The 17,728-nt window shown below is 43.1% G+C and overlaps 1 protein-coding gene across 1 annotated transcript in view; it reads left to right on the top strand.

Annotated features, from left to right (window-relative positions):
* Window positions 1-17,728, top strand: part of efcab11 (EF-hand calcium binding domain 11) — an 86,360-nt gene that overhangs the window by 13,058 nt on the left and 55,574 nt on the right. The window contains exons 4-5 of the mRNA XM_072690260.1: window positions 256-357; window positions 7,809-7,899. Coding sequence (XP_072546361.1) covers window positions 256-357; window positions 7,809-7,899 — 193 coding nt within the window. The remainder of the gene's footprint in view (window positions 1-255; window positions 358-7,808; window positions 7,900-17,728) is intronic.

The following is a 17,728-nucleotide window of genomic DNA, read 5'->3' as shown; positions in this document are numbered from 1 at the left end:
CTGTCTAGAGCCCCCCAGCCTACCTTTTTCATCTCAATAACAGCACTCAGAGAAAAATGACTACCCTGCAGGCAAGAGGGAGACATATTACTCCTTTAAACACAGTGCTTTCAGATGACTGCCATGTAAAAGAACTACAGGCACTTCTGAGGAGAGCTTTGTAATAAACCTGGCTTCTTTCTCTCCCCCTTTCTCTCTGTATGTCTCTCTCTTTCTCCCTCTCTGTCTTTCGGTGTCTCTCTGTCTCTCTGAAAGGGGTCCCTTTGGAGCGGTTCATGTCTCTCATGGGGAGGAAGTTGTCAGCAGAGGATCCGTATGAGAAGACGAGGCACATCTTCAGTGCATTTGATGTACACTGTATGTTCCTCTCCTGCTCCTCTCCTCTTCCTGTCTCTCTCTGTGCTCTGCATGTTTAACAGCTTTGCCCGGATCCCTTTCAGGTGATTTCCAAGCCAGATCCCTGCAAGCCAGATTAAATGAAAGAGATGAGATAACGATATAACATCCAAACCTTCTCGCAAACATGCCATCACTGGCCTCTAAGGACAATCATAAGGACGAATGGAGGTTGGTGTAGTGTAGTGGGTAATAACGCTGCATTCCCTGTAGCAGAGCAGGGTTTGATCCCCTAGTCAGGCAATCACAATACACTGCACCAATAAGAGTCTCTGGCCAAGACTCCTAACACGACATTCACCCATCTGTGTAGCATGATTCACATGTAAGTTGCTCTGGATGATAATGTGCTCTCAGCACATTGTAAAAATGCATGTTAGGGGGTTGATAATGGCTGTACGGAGGCAGAGAGCTTCTTTACTGCTTTGTACGTCAACCTCTAGGGGGCGCACAAGCCGACAAGTAGTTTGGTTTCCTTGGTTCGCACTAACCAGGAAACTGATACATTGTTATATGCAAATCCTGGGTTGCTTTGAGCTCATACCGACATATTTGCAATCAAACCAAAAGTAGAAAAAGACAACGTTTGATTGAAATAGAGGTCTGCATAAAGCGGGTGTGTCCGCAGGACCTGCATGATCCATGCAATAACTAATGAGAAAAGCTTTAAAAAAAACAATTATATTCAACTGCTGGATCCTTAAAAGTATCTTATGTAATCATGCTGTCTTGAGATCAGTATTAAACAATGATTTTGATAATGTACACATGCTCATTTGGTCACGAAACAGCGTACGTTAAAGCTGTAAAATGTAACATTACTGGGGCAGCTACACTGTTAATGCAGTTCTAATGGTGGCTAGTTCTGAAATGTGGTAGTGTGGTAGTGTGTGGTTTGGAACACAGCCCTGCTAAACTAAAGCATCAGACAGATGCTTAAAGCACAGAAATGGGGATGATGATGAAGCAGACAGATGTGGACACCATGGCAGTGTTGGAGCGAGAGGGCAGGGTTGATACTAGATTTTGGAGGCAGGAGTGACCCCGTGTTTGGGGGCGTACCAGAGTTCGTACAGCGTTCACACTTACTCTAATGAATCGCACTAACAGGGCAACCGCACCAGGGTTGGTTTTAATCGAACCAAAGCTGACGAGTGTAAACATACTCTTTAAGGAGTACCCCAGCACTGATCCCTCTATCTAATCACATCTGTAGCATAATCACGTACATAGCGTTATAGCAGACAGCCGTCTCCCTCTGCTTAGTAAAAGAACAGAAACTCATTGAGCACTCTGACAATAGAAGCCAATTGGCAAGGATTGCAGCAACTGCCCATTGGCTTCTATTATAGGTGTGTTTAATAGAGGCCAGTAGGCGGGGGGCTGAAGTCAGCAGGTTTTCTGTTCTCTCAGTAAGTTCAGGGGAACACGTTTGTCCATTTTAGGTTGAAAACAGCCCTCCAGGATTCCTTTAATGTGTGCATATGAAAGGAGGTACCATTGATTCAGCACATTTGCACTTAAAAGCGAGCCCCATGACTGGTTCATTTGCTGGTTTGATGAAGAACATCACAGTGCACTGTTCTGTAATGCGATAAGGGATGCAGCAATTTGCGTGGAGTGTTTTTGATGTCCTTTGCTTTTATGAAAGCAAACAGCATTCCACCGATTAGTCGATAGAGGGTGCTGTCCATCTCTTCCTCTCCCCGCCACTAATGGGCCATTGATCCGCTTTCTGCAGCCCTCCTCCCCCCAATGCCATTCCAGTAGGGTGCTTTTTCCAGCACAGTTTTATGGGAGGCACACAAAGCTTCACATTTTCCGAATGTAAATGGGCTTTTGTTTTTTATTTTCCTTCCCTCTGCCTTGTACGTGCCCGTGTGTGAGCTCATTGTTAGGGCTTGAGTGATTGCCTTTGGGCTAAAACAGCCGACGTAGCAGCAGGTCCCTAAATCGTTCCTCTGCTTATTCAGGGTATGGTAATGTTCTGGATGTACTTTTTTGTGTCTTCTGTCACTGTTTTTGAAGTACTCTGAGCGCTAAATTAAGTCATTATCTGAAATTAATAGCGTCAGAATCAAAGCATGTTTGAGGCTGTTCGAGGACAGCCAGTGAAATAGGTTGTGTGGTCTCAGTGGATTGCCCCCCTCCACCCCCCACCCCCCCCACACACACACCCTCTCCGGAACTGTTTGTTGGATTTTCCAAAGAGTGGCAGAAGTATAATTAACTAATTAATTTTGTTACTGAAATAATTTCGATGAGTGAGTTGGAAGGAGCGTATCAGGTGACTGTGATTCAATCTGGCTGGAATGGCCAGGGGATCTTATTTCATTAACCTCACTGACCCGTCATTAAAGAGGGGAATGCGTGTGTTTGAGCAGGCTCCTTTCTGCATGTTAAAGCTGCCTTTTCAGCACACGTTGGATGTTGCTGGACTTTGCTCTGTCCCCTCCGTCTCCGTCTCCCTTCCTTTCTCTCTGCTCTCAAGCTTTGGAGCATTCTGGGCTTCTTTGCAGACCCTCTTTAGAGCTCAGCCATTCGTGCCCTGCCTTCCCCAAGATTACATTTTGGCAGAAGAAAGTTTGAGCAACAGGTACAGTGGTCTTTAATTTGGAACGAGACTGCTACTGAACCATCAAATAGAATCTAAAGGGCCAAATTGCTTTGGGAGAGTTCGTTCAACCCTTTGAAATCTCAGGACCTGAAAATTAGCTCATTTAAAACTGGTGATTAATATCAAACTTGCAAGATTCTCTGTGGTCTAAAGAATTGAACCTTTTTTCTTAAAACCCTAATCAGCAGCCAGCAGTAGTTTAAGGCTTTTATAATAACTGCACATACTAAAATAATTATTGTGTGAAAAAAAACCCATAGAAAGCATTGTCTTTAACATACTGTACTTAAACATATGGACATAACTAAACATATACAATCAAAAAAATGTCTTTTGCATTAGAGTGTGCTTGAGGAAGATTAGTAAGCTCATCTGTCCGAGAACTGTTGCTGAAGCATAGGTGGACCATGCAACATGACAATGACCTAAAATATTCCAACACGTGTGAATGCTGTTGGGATGCTGTGGGGACAAATATCACACAGCTGAAAGAATCCTGCTTGGAGGAATTGGGAAAACCAGTCTCCAAGTTGATGCCAGACTGGTAGACGGTTATAGGAAAGGAAGGGGGAATACCAGCTATTAGGACATAAGGTTTCCTATTTTTTCCATTCATTTGATGCAGTTATCCTTATTTATAGATTATATTATAGATAGATGTTAGATTTTTATAGATTTTAATAAAGAGCTATGTATTTAGTAGAGTAGTGTATATATACATACCAGTAGTCTATATATTTAGTTCAGTAGTGTCTAATGTACAGTACCAGCCAAAAGTTTGGGCACACCTGGTTTAATATGTGCTGATAATCTTAAAAACATTTAATCCAAAAGCTTGGGTCAGCACATTTTTATTTTTAAAAAAGGGGACCTATGGTTATCGACCTAGTATAAGATCCTTGAGGAATATTTGGAGGTTCATTTTTTAAACTGTGGAGGAACCTCTTAAGGTGCTTACAAACTGAAGAACCTCCAAAAGTTTTAACAGTGTAGTTAGGATGCCATGGCTAGAGTTGGCCTAAATTGTAGGACTCTGGTATCTGGTACTGTAGGACTTAGATCATGCAGCTACAGCATGTTACATGTACATTAATACATACACATTTAGCAACAGACCAATAAACAACTTTAATAGCCTATATGAGCAGATCACCTCCTCTCAGTTCAACTTACAGCTTGGGCCTACTTAAATCCCCCTCAGCTACGACACCCTAACTACGGTGGTCTATCGTGTGTCTGTAGTGTTCTGTTTTTTAGAAAACAAAATATAATCACCCTGGCATTTGGATCAAATGTGTTTTGAGATGATGACCAGCACACATTCAAGCAGATGTTTTTCCTGGCACTGTATTTACATGAATGTCCATGAGCTGTGCTCACTTCCTCTATTCCACACTTATGATTTAGGCTTTAGGCTTTGCTATGTTGCCTTTTTACTGGATGCTTTGAATATTTCAATTAGATTTCAATTTCCTCTCAAATACTGGCATATTAAGTTCCTTCCCACGCACATTAAAAAGCCAACAATCACTGGAACTGCAACTGCCAGGCAGGCCTTTTAGGCCAAAAGTCTATATCGTTGAAAAGTGTCTCAATAATTTGAGCTGAACCCAGCTGAAATTGCCTTTGTTCCTCTGCCAGCTTAGCTTAAAACTCATGTCTGGGCTTTCTCCGTATGATGGCTCTGACAGCATGCCAATGCCGACGAGCCCTCTGCTGTCTGCTGCTCACCAGCCAGTGCAGGACGAGGTGTTTGAAGGTTTCGTCAGTGCTGTCACCCCATCCTCATCTTCAATGGGAACAAATTGAGAGGAAAAGCACGCTTAAGTGTGCTGCTTCCATCCTGAGCTGATGTGGCAGTGTGCCCGGTGATGGAGTGTGCTCAACACTGCCAGAGACCCTGTCATTTTCCAATGCAGGCCCGGCCTCCCCGTCAAAGCAGGCCACACACCGTATTGACTTCACTTCTCAAGCCTGCCGTCAGGTTTTGCGAAAGCATACTTTTCTCATGAAACAAGTTTACCTACACGTATATACTGTGTGTTTAGTGGACTCATTGGTTAGTGTGCTGAGTTATTGATCGCAAGGTTGTGGGTTTGATACCAGAGTCCTCTGAATTGCCACTGCTGGTCCTTTGAGGAAGGAGTATTTAGCTCCCCAGCTTGAAGCTAAGCTCTCTAGAATGATTGATGGTGCTTCATCGAATACTTTTGGGGAGTTGGGGATGAATTGGGCTGGTGATCATTCTACATCAGGGCTGCTCAGTCCTGGTCCTGGAGATCTACCACAGCTGCAGCGTTTAGCTCCACCCTGAGTCTAACACACCTAATCCAGATAATGAAGGCCTTTAGGAGCAACTGAACATTAGAGTCAGCTGTGCTGAACACTTCAGGGTGGTAGGATTGAGCAGCCCTGTTCTACATCCTGACCACAGTAATGTTCTGAATGCAATCAAATCCTCACAGCAGTGCACCTCCAAAATCTAGTAGAAAGCCTTCCTCCCTGGACAATAGAGACAGTTAGGGATCAACTCTTTTTTTTAATATCCTTTTTCGGAAAAAAAAAAAAACAATGAATAAGCAGGTGTCCCAATACTTTTGTCCATAAAGTGTTTAAATATATGCTATATTGCATTTTTTTGGGTCAAAGGCCAATTGCCCTAACTAGACCTGTGAAAGCCACTTATATGAATATCATGTATATTTATACTCCATAATTCTTTCCAATTTTGTCCATGGCATTTCCCACCCCCTTTCACAACGTGCTACCAAGCTGGGAGGGTGATGGATCGCATGTGCGTTCTCAGAGACCGACACACCCAACACACTTGGAGAAGAACACTAACTGCCTCATCCAAGCAACAGTGTTGACTAGCATCGCACTGAGTGATGGAGTGGCGTAAGGCTAGTCGTGCTATATTGGACGGCCTGTCACTAATAACTCCTAGCAGTAGGACCAACACTGGAAAACATTCCAGATTATATCAGTTTGTCAGAGATCACATTTTTAATGCATAAAACATGACTGTTTTGCATTGAGAAAATGACATTAACATCCATATCCAACATCCCGTGCAGTAGCTCCATGTCATCACTGTGATTATTGGTGCTTTTAGGGCAGGCTGTGGAAATGTGGGGCAGTCACTGGTCAGCGGCCTTGATGCTTTCAGACTGGGTATGTTTACATGTGCGAAGCCATTTTTCCCAGCACCCCTCTGATCCATCAGCTCAGAGCCACACCTCGCCCCTCATCGCTTCAGCAGATGAACTAAACATATTCCGCTCTCAGCCCTGACTTTGGATGCTCGTGCTCTAAAGCTTCTCAGGGGAGCTATTTCCCGTGAATCAAAGTCCTCAGTGCCAGCCGCCGCGAATGACGCGCAGAAAACTCTCAGGAAGCAGCTCAGCAGGACTCGCTGAGACTTAAGCAGCAACTCCTCTCTCAGCCAGCAGCAAACACTCACCAGCCCTACCATGAGAAGAGGAAACCGGGGAATCCACTTCATTCTTAGCCTTTGGAAGTCGCTGTTACTGCTAGTGACGATAAATGCCATTCACTTTAAACAATTCGGGCCAGAGTTTACCACAATTGGTCTGATGATGCTTTAACAGTTTTTTACAGCGAATCTAACCAACATATGTCCCACTTTTTGTAGCATTATAGCGGGTTAGCCTTGTTGGCTTTGTGCCAAGTTTGCATTGATAACGATACCAGTTGAGAACAGCACATTATACGGTATTTTCCTCATCCAAACCTCATGGAAACACAAACAACTGATTTAATGAGACGCAAACATACAGACGTGCTGATAAACTGTATAATACTTCTGTTTTTTATTATTGTTGATGTGCGGTGTGGCCATCTTGGATTTTCTCTCCCAACTTTGCCAAGAAATCTGATTGTGGGGGCGTTCCAGTTGAAATTTCCTACTTGGAACTTGGAAAATCTGACATTTCAGTTCAAACTGAATGCAGAATTAGTTTACCTAACTCACATTTTTTTTACTGTTGCATCTCGGTTTGTTTAATATTTATTGAATTGAGAAAGCTGCAGCTGAAACTGATTTTACAAATTCTGTGTAAGCTGTTTAGTCTGTGGCTCTGTTTCCTGTTTAATCCCATCTGCAGGTTACAACTCCCCCCATAGCACGAGGGGAGGCCTTTCTCTTCTCAGACACCTGACCATGAGGGCTGTGGTGTTGATAGGATTCAGACTTATGATCTCCTGCCTTTTAACAAGCAGGCAGTTAGACAGTCACTCCACTCTAGATCGGTGAAGCTGTGTACATTTCTGTGTCTGAGAAAGAACAGAAAGGCACATTTACTCGGAACTGTGTTTTTTATGTACTGTTATTTCACAGCTCTAGACCGGCCCTACGGTCTAACTGCTGCTCATCAAGTAGTTAGCAGTCAGTGCTACATTGTTAAATACCTCACAGTCTGGGAACATCATGTGATTGGGGAATCCTAGCCTGCAGATGGGAATAAACAGATTGAGGGGGCAGAGCCACAGACTAAACATCTTACACAGTGTTTCATCTGCGGCTCATTTACTGATGTAAAGCTAAAACAATAATATACTTCTGCAAGTAATTTGAGGGATTGTAGACTTCTGACTGTACTTATAGGCCCTACTTATAGATATCCTTCAAGATATGCTGCAAGAGACTGCTCTTCATTCCTCTCTCAGTATATTTCATCCCTGCTGTAATCTGTGCTACTGTACTGTACAGTAAAGGCTTGTTTTTGATGTGTGGATCTGATTGTTAAGCCTAAGCCTTATGCTCTTTCTTCAGGTCGTGGGTTCCTGAAGCTGGAGGACTTCAAAAGCGTCTTCGCTCGCGTGGCTCCCCGCCTGCCGGACAGAACAGTGCTTGAGGCCTTTAGGTAAGAGTCTGCGGCCGGAGCCATGCCCGGCTCCTGCGCTGATGCATCATTCAGTGAGTGATGCGTTCTCTGATCTTCTCTATAGTGTTTCCTCTCTTTTGTCTCTCATGTCTCTCATGTAGCCCAGCATTTTCCTGCACCTCCCTGTTCTATGCGAATAAATCTGAATGCACCGAAGTAGAATCTGATGTTAAACCCAAGCTCAGCTCAGACCTCCCTCTGCAGGCTCAGCACTTTGCTACCTGTGTGTACTTCTGTGTGTACTGACTGATAAAAGTTTAGGGAAACCTAGCGTTTGCCAAATGCGTCGTGATTCAGATGTAAGTAAGTCATTTACTGTAACTGGGGCACTTGTATAGGGAAATGAGTCATTATGCAGCCTAACTACACCCAGTCAGGAGCAGCACTGCAGCGAAGCCTGGGGCAGCGTGGGGTTAAATGCCTTGCTTAAGGGCATAAGCAAGATTACCAGTCACCTCTGGGATACGAACCTTGAACCTTCCTGCTGGTGGCTCACTTCAGTTATCAGAAGGCTACCAGCACCCATTATTAATCTTCCGAATTATTATTCAGTATGAATTATTTTGTAGCTACTATGAAAGTACTATAAATTATGTAGTACCAGGTGTAAGGATTTGAAGCATGGGCTCCCCTCGGGCCTTCAGGGTTGAAGGGGTTAATCAAGAACATGTTTTCTTTGCCAATTTGCAATAACTTAACATATTAAATACAAAGCTGTTTAGTACTTGACACTTTTTGCTTTGTAGAAACTGCAAACCTGTAGGACCTAAAGACTTAACGTGGACACATTTCCCCCTTTTTTGGCTTAAAGAGTTTCAGTATGTGCTTTTGACAATAGTTTAAATTAGCACAATATCCCAAAGTTAGAAGTAAATTAATGTCACTTAATTAAAAAGTGAAATTTATATATAAAGAAATTACTTAAACTAACCTGACTAAAACACCAGGCTTTGATTTCTACCCCTGTAACTAAATAGCTCATTTATGCTTAACAGTAAATACGGATAAGGCCTTCTGTCCGTACTCTAAGTACATTTTGTCCGTATTTTGTCCGTATTTTGTACGTATTTTGTACGATTTCTGACGAATACAGACAGAATGAAGCAGTACCACTGGAAATCATGGGGGCAGTGCAGCCAATAGCAAAACATGTCTCTTGTGCCTTTTCTGTAGTCATCACAACCTCCTCCACTGTCACCATAAATGTTGTGGTCAGAAAATTTGGACTCTCTCTACTGCCCTCTAGTGGATATCTTGCTTAACATCCAGGCAAATGTAAAAGACGCATCGAAGTATGTGGGCAGGACGGTTCGATTGGATGAAATTTTCAGGTGTAAATATAGTATAAAATATAAAGGTGTATAAAGGAGCCTTATGGATAGGTTATGGATGGGTATGGAGCCCCGGAAAGCTTCCCAGATGCTTGGCGTTTCACATCTGGCCACCGTGACCCGGTAGGCAGCTAGGCTGAGAGACAACACAGACTCAGTGTTGAAGTGACACACAAACAACCTTTATTGAACCAAAACCCTCCTCCAGCACCCAAAGAACATAAGTACAGGCCCAGGTGTGGGTCTCCCAGTGTCTTGAAGTAAAGTAGCAGTATTAGCTCTCAGCCCTCGTGCTTACTGTCATGCTTGATCTCCCGTGTGAGGGCTAAGGTGGGCCTGTTATGCACCACACGGGGCTCGTTTTGCTGAACGGCCCCAGGTGAATTGCATCAGGGTGGTGGGCATTGTCCCATGGGGGCTGGCCTGCGACTCTCCCGCCTCCTCACCATGACACACCGAACATGACACACACACACATCGTGAGGCTCAAGCTGTTTTGTGATGGGATACGGTGCATGCATCTGGTGTGAAACACTACATTGACTAATTTAGAAGCATATTGCTTGCACCGCCCACCATGTCTGCTGTGAAATAGGCTTTAGAATATACAAAGCCTGGGAATTAATGGGGTGAGTGAGTGGGGTCATTAAACCTCCAATAGTAAGCTAACAGTGGCTTGTGTAGTGGATAACAACACACTGCCCTCCTAGTGTAAGACACTCCCTGCTACACCAACAAGAGTCCTTGGGCAAGACTCATAACTCTACGCTCTCCTACGTACCTATGTAATATGGACAAAAGTATCGGGACACTTTTTATTAATTGTTTGCTTCTGAAATCAAGAGTATTAAAAATGAGTCTATCCTGCTTTTGTTGGAGTAACTATAGTCTCTCCTGTCAAGGGAAGAATGCTTTCTACTAGATTGTGAAGCATTGCTGTGAGGATTTGATAGCATTCAGCAACAAGAAGATTAGTGAGGTCAGGATGTTTGATGCTCACCACCTCACCTCATCCTCAATTCTCCAACTCCCAACTCATCCCAAAAGTATTGGATGGAGCACCATCCATCATTCCAGAGAACACAGTGCTTCCACTGCTCCACAGCTCAATGCCGGGGGGCTCTATTCTCCTCTAGCACCACAATAGGTTCATGTTTATCTGCTCCATAGAGTGCTATTCTGTATGGGGGCCAATGAATGTAGCTGAATGCATTTATTAGAAGGGGTGTCCATAAACATTTGGACATATCTTGCATGTAAGGTCTTTCCTTCTCTATCTCCTCACTCCAAGGTGAAATGCACTAACCAACAGGTGGAGCACACTCCTGCATATGTGTGTGTGTGTGTGTGTGTGTGTGTGTGTGTGTGTGTGTGTGTGTGTGTGTGTGTGTGTTGTATGTTCACACCCATTCCAAACATTTATCACCAGGCTGAGATCTATTACCGAATCCCAGCCAATATGAAGCCTAGGATCTCCCGCTCAGAGCTTTTTCTGTATTTATCCATGTGTGTGTTTCGTGGTGTGCCAGGAGGTTTGGGCTGTCTGCTTGCATCTGCAGTTTTTGTAACACATTATTACCACCTCTTTGCTGTTTTGGAGAGAGGATGTGAGCGCCGGCTGTAGCAGTGAGAGGGCATGCTGTCTCTTCCCTCTGTGTGAGGAGAAACCCTGGAACCTCTCTGAGGTGTGACGTGGGCCTCCTCACGCAGGGGACGTGTGTGTGTGTGTGTGTGTGTGTGTGTGTGTGTGTGTGGAGATTTAATGCTGTGGTGGCAGTGAGTCATCCTCTGCAGTTAGGATATGGTGGCGTTGTGCAGTTGCTGCTGAGAGCAGCACGACTGTGTTGCCACACAAATCTCTGCCTCTGCTCACAAATGCAGTGTGTATATCAGCAGAAATAGAGGACAGAGATGTGTGTGTGTGTGGTTTGTTGATGATCGTAAAAGTTGTTAGAACTAGAAGCGCTAATTTCCATTACTGAGACTTACTGAGAAGGTCTGGGACCTTCATGAAGTCTCCGCAGACGGTAGTTGTTGACAAGTCTACACATGGCATCTACATCTATTTTCTTCTGCCATTAGTGTTTTAAGGCCTTCTTTGTCCTACTAGTCCTTTATGGTTACATAGCTCACCAGTTCTCTTCCTTCTTCCAAATAGTTGGTTTTGGTAAACCTAAAGCTTAGCCAATGACAAGACAAGACACACTAGTGATCGAACACACATGCCCGGAGTGGTGGGCAGCCATTGCTGCGGCGCTCGGGGAGCAGAGAGAGTTAAGGGCCTTGCTCAAGGGACCAACAGTGGCAGTTTGCTGAGCCTGGGTATCGAACCTACAACCCTGTTATCAATAGCCAGGTGCTTAAACCACTGCCCAATGTCTCTTACTGTTTTATTCTTGCTGTTTTCTAACATATCTCTCTAATATTTTTTTCCTTTATTGGCATCACTCTGGTCCTAATATTGGCAAAAAGCAAAAGCAGACTCTGAAGGGTTCTGAAAGCGATTAAGACTAGATGCTCGAATCTTTCTTATATTCGTAATCACAAACACCTGTGAAGCACAATGTCCCAAACCTTTCATTAAATAGGTGTTCTCTGGCATATTTCAGATGTTGAATTTGGTTTAGGTTAGGTTAAGGGTTAAGGTTAGGTGCAGGGTTACATTCAACTTAGAATTTAGTTGAATCTAACAGGCATTTAGTTGAATGTTAGTTGAATGTCAGATGAGCATCTATGAGGCATCAATAATGAATCAGTAATACCAAATAGGTAAATAAATAAATGAGAAAACTACACATGAGGTGGAGCTTTTCTGAGCTCTTTTGTGTCTAGCTAATCATTATTTTCATGATTAATTAATTTTTAATCTGATTAATCTGCTGATTATTTTCTCCATCAATCGATTAACTGGTTTAAAAAACTCTAAAAAAAAAAAAAAAAAAAGTAAGAAATTGGTGATCTCTACATTTGTAAAAAAAATACCAGTACATGAGAAATTAAGTACATGTGCATGGTATGATAACCGTCAGTGCTTATAACATGGTATACCTGAATCCGGAATACCACTGCAATCGATTATGCTATTATAATATCACTGTATCATTGTACTAAAGTGGCAAAAATATAGTTTGTTGTAGTTACTTCTGGGGCAACATATCATATGAAAATCTGAAAAGGTTACTGCAACAGACCTAGTAATGGTTACTTCTTGTGACTCTTCCATAAAGATTATGTTGGTACAAGCAATGCTGCACAGTAGAACGGTGCACCACCCTTCTGACTCTGCGAAACGTTCATGCAGGTTCATGATTTGGCTTTCTCTGAGAGTGTCCTTGGTCTTCCAGATCTCATCCTGATCTCTATAGTTCTGTACTATTTGATGAGGGTTAGCACATGGTTTGAAGAGTCAGAAAAATTCTAAAGATTGGACATTTGCTTCAGTTGACAGTTTCTAATCATAATTGGTGACATGCCTCAGGCCTGATTTGCTATCATGGTCTAAGCCATGTCAAAAAACATCGCTTCAGGTGTCCAAACTTTTGCCCAGGCTACATTAATTATTTAGATTTTTAAAAACTGTTTATGTTATGGAAGAAACGTGTCAACTCGTGCAAAAGACTGTACTATAATTGCTCATGGTATTTGCTGAAACCTCAACTGCAGCTACTGACTATCTGAGTTAGTGGTAGAAAAGCTACACCTGGCACCTGTAGAGCTGTTCTGCCTGTGCGTCTGTGTCTGTGCTTTATTGTTTATAGGTCCCCAACCAGCATCAAAGAGGCTCTCGCTATGTGCCATCTTGCTTTGTTGGTTGCGGTGCACTCCACCGTTGTGGTGCTGCCACTGCTGCTAACCCGGCATGCCAGCCAACAGCTGGGCGGGTAAGAAAGACAAAATTCTCCACAAAAAAAAAAGGGTGAAATAGAGATGTGTGTGAGGAACCTTTAAACTGGTAAAGAACCTTTATGTCTGGTGAGGGTTCTTTAGACCTTTAAAAGGATCTTCACAGTCACACATCTTTAATGCAAACGAAGAGTGGTTCTTCTCAAAGAACTATCTGAAGCACCTTTATTTTTAGGAGTAGTTCTCCAGAGGCAAAAGCCACATTCTAACCCAGCAGGCACCCAGCAAGCATCCATGTAATGTCTTATTACTTTTACGGCATTTAGCGGACAATCTTATCCAGAGCGACTTACACAAGTGCTTCACTGTTTGCTTAGAAAATACCCTTAACTAGTTTGCATAGTCTAGGATCCAAAGATACCTCTAAGCTTAGATAGTATTAAATACAGAAGCCAGCATGAAGACCATAATACTCTACACTACACTTCACCCAAGTACTCTCGGAAGAGTTGCGTCTTCAGTCTGCGTTTGAAGACAGCGAGCAACTCTTAAAGGATGGTGGGTCGAGCTGAGTCGTACTTGAAGCTGGAAGGGCTATTGGTACTGATTGGCTTTTGACCATTGCCATCAAGTACGGAGGAGCTGGTCCATTCCTGGCTTTGTAGGCCAGCGTCAGGGTTTTGAATCAGCAGCTACAGGAATCCTGAAAAACACAGGTTGACATAAAAGTCAGCGTTGTCCAACATTGGCTTAACATCAAGCTCCAAAGTCAGACAGACACTGAAATTTGGTTACTTAACACCAGGATTTAAAACCAACAACATTCACTATATAGACAAAAGTATTGGGACACCTGTTCCTTCATTGTTTCTTGTTTTCTCAAAGGGTTTTAAAAAGAGTCTCCTGCTTTTGTTGGAGTAACTGTCTCTACTGTCCAGGGAAAAAGGCTTTCTTGGAGGAGAACTGCTGTGAGGATATGATTGCATTTAATGACACGAGCGTTAGTGAGGTCAAGAGGTTAGATGATCACCCCCCCCCCATCCTCAATTTTCCTAAAACTCCCCTAATCATCCCAAAAGTATTGAATAGAGCATCCATCATTCCAGAGAACACAGTTCTTCCACTGCTCCACAGCTCCTCAATGCTGGGGGGGGGGCTTTTTACCCCTCTAGTCCATGCCTGGCATTAGGCAGCATGGTGCTAATCGGTTCATGTTTATCTGCTCCAAAGAGTCCTATTCTACTGACAGTACATCTTTACAGGGACTAGACAAGCAGCGTGTGTGTGCACATCTGTGTCAGCAAAGTAGCGCAGATGTTTGATTTTGGTCACTAAACCTCAAAACTTGCTTGTGGTGTCCTCTACCGTGATGGTGATGGTGCTGCTGCCGCGGATAACCCGGCACGCCAGCCAACGGAGCCGGGAATTCTCCCGAGAAAAAAGGGTGGGGGGAAAGGAAGTGAAAGAAAAGTGGAAAGTGCGAGAGATATGAGGCCCAGCTCGACTGTTGTGTTCAGAGTTTATCTGCAAGCCCAGGGCTGTGTTTAGGACAGATTATCACAACAAAGTGATAAATGAGTACGCTTGCCTCTGGTGCCTCCTTCAGAGGGGCATGCACGACTTTGTGCGTATTTGTGTGTCTATGTGTGTGTGTGTATGTGTGTGTGTGTGTGTGTGTGTGTGTGCGCGTTGTCAGATCTCCTCTTCATATGCACCTTGAGACCAGCTGAAGCCTCCATTTAAATGTGCTCTCGCACGCTCTGGGTGTGTGTATGTTTTGTGGTTGTTTTCCGAAGAAAAGAGCAACACCCTTGTCCTGTCCTTTTTGTCATAATTATAGCAGAACAATGGAGCACCCTGCAGGCTTCACACCATTAGCGGAGAGGCTGGTGCCTCTTTATGTGCGGGAGATTTATGGACGCGTGCCGCCTCTCTGAATGAATGTTAACACCGTCATCTCTCCCCGCTGCCGCTTGTTGCCATGGTGACGGGGTACGCAGAGCTGGTACCATCACACCTTGAGCAGCGCCTGCAGTCTCTCTCTCTCTCTCTCTCTCTCTCTCTCTCTCTCTCTCTCTCTCTTTTTTCCCCTTTCTCCGCATCTTCTCCTCTTCTCCGCTCTCCTTCTCTTTTGTTGTCACTGTTTCCAGAGCAACTATCTGTCATCGCCTTTCCATAAATACCTGCTGCAACGCATTCTTGCAGTGCTTTAGTGAGTACGAGGAGGCTCGCCCAGCAGCAGCCTCGGCTTTCGCGTCACCTCACACTCTTAAAAATAAAAGGTGCTTCCAGTGGTTCTTTGAGCGATGCCATAGAAGAACCACGCTTGGTTTCATAAGGAACCGTGTTTCTAATAGAGGTAAATAACATCAAGTGGAGGTTCTTTAGATCACTGAAAGGATCTTTACAGTCACACGTCTCAATTACTAACCAGAGACGGTTCTTCTATGGCATCGCTCAAAGAACCATCTATCTAAAACACCTTCATTTTTAGGAGTGTGTCCTAGCACTCTAAGTTTTAAGCTAACCCTGTAGACAAAGCTTCCAGTCAAACAGAAGCAAAAGCATTAGACATTGAACTGTTACATTGGACAGACGTTGATTTTCGTTGAAATAGAAGCAAAAGCAACCCAACGTCAATTTGACATCAGAAAGACATTAGACTCTTATGTTGGACAGGCGATGAATTTTCGTTGAAAATGAAAATCGTGTTGACGTCAAAACCCACCATTGTACATTGGACATTGAAGTTGGTTGGAAATCAAGGTTGGTTTTTGATAGGTAGCTATCAAAAACAAAATTAGGCTGATCTCAATCTACAACATTGAACAGATGTTGAATTTTTGTTGGAAATCAAAGTCACACAACTGTTCACATCAAGGTCCAAGGTTGGACGGACGTTGAATTATGGTTGGAAATCAAAGTTACTTATCCATCAGAAACCAACATTGGGTTGACCTCAATTTCCAACATTGTACAGATGTTGAATTTTGGTTGGAAATCAAAGTCACATATCCATCACAGAATCAACACTGGGTTCACATTACTCTCCTAAGTTGTACAGATGAACTGTGGTTGGAGATCAAAGGCACCTGTATGTCAAAAAACAACGTTGAGTTTACATCAATCTCCAACATTGTATTAAATATTAGGCAGATGTTGCATTTTAGTTACTTGACACCACAAATTAAAACCAACAACATATCAGCTGCTAACAACTTTAGAACTTCATGTTGTGTGGATGTTAACATTATGAACTTTAGCAGGCATTGTTTTTTGGTCATCACACCTCAGAACTAAAGGCTGGTAGTTGACATCAATACGTTGGCATGTGACGTTGGAAGACAGTGGGGGTTTTGGTACATAATACCATGACAACAACCAACAACATATCGATACCCAAAATTTCACGTGTTGTGTGGATATTAACATTATGACGTTGTTTTATGGTCAGCATACCACACAACTAAATTTTATGTCGATATGACTTTGGTCTGTGACACTTGGATAACTTTGGACTCTTGTTACTTTACACCACGATTTAAAATCAACAGCATGTCAATGACAATGTTAGAATTTCACGTTGTGTGGATGTTAACGTTATGAAACCTAGCAGACGTTGGTCGTTAGCAGATTTTGGACGCCATACCTCAAAACTAAATGCTGGTATTTTTAATCAGTATGATGTTGGCATGCTTGGAAGATGTAGGACTTTGCTTGTTTAACGTCATCAGTGACGTTGACAACATTAACGAATATCAACATCAGCTCCCGTTACTATTCTGTGCCAAACTGACGTTAGCGTTAAATGTTCTCCTGACATTGAATTTTAGTCGCATGATGTCTCAACCTACATTCAACCAGATCAGCAGCTGATCCATGTTGGTGGCCAGGTCGGAAGAAAGCAATTTAAAATAATTGTGATAATAATAATAATGATAAATGTTCATGTGTGTTGGTTTAACCTTAGTTTAGAACTCGTTTGAATGAGTTAGTTACATGTTATTGTCTTTCAAGGTCGAAATGTTGCTGTAATATTTAAGGTATTGAACCTAAAGTAGCCGCATTTGTCTCTGTCACTTTGCCTCTATTACTTTTGAAATTGAGTAAACCAAAGAGAATAGCTTGAGAAAGCAGAAATATGAAAGCGCCTGCCCTTATCAAAGAGGAATGTAATTATATATCTCTCGACATTGCAGCACTTGACTGTAAAAGATTAGTGGCAGTTTACCCGAAGACTCCCCGAAAACTTCTGCTTGCTCTGCCTCTGTCTTCGGAGTCTCTTTAATCAGCTGAAATGAAGGCTGATGAATAAGTGAATTAATTAGCATTCTTAAATTAAACTTCTGTAGCACTTTCTCTCTCTCCTATTAACCAATGATGGCTTTTTTTTTTTTTCGGCTCCTCCAAAATATTCATGCAAATTACTCCACGATGTGATTGCCTGAAGCCAAGCAAGAGGTTACCGCAAGTATCTCTCCAACAAATTCTTGCACCTCTGTATTTAGCACAGGAATCGCCCGCTGAGTATCCGGGCGTCTTCGGCGGCGGCTGGGTTCAGTTCCAGTCTTCGGGCTGGGCTGGTCACCCAGGTGAACCTGGGAGTTTATTTTTATTTATTTATTTATTTATTT

This window comes from Salminus brasiliensis, chromosome 10 (assembly GCF_030463535.1).
Source record: "Salminus brasiliensis chromosome 10, fSalBra1.hap2, whole genome shotgun sequence".
NCBI classification, from domain to species: domain Eukaryota; kingdom Metazoa; phylum Chordata; class Actinopteri; order Characiformes; family Bryconidae; genus Salminus; species Salminus brasiliensis.
This window is presented reverse-complemented; position numbering and strand designations above follow the sequence as displayed.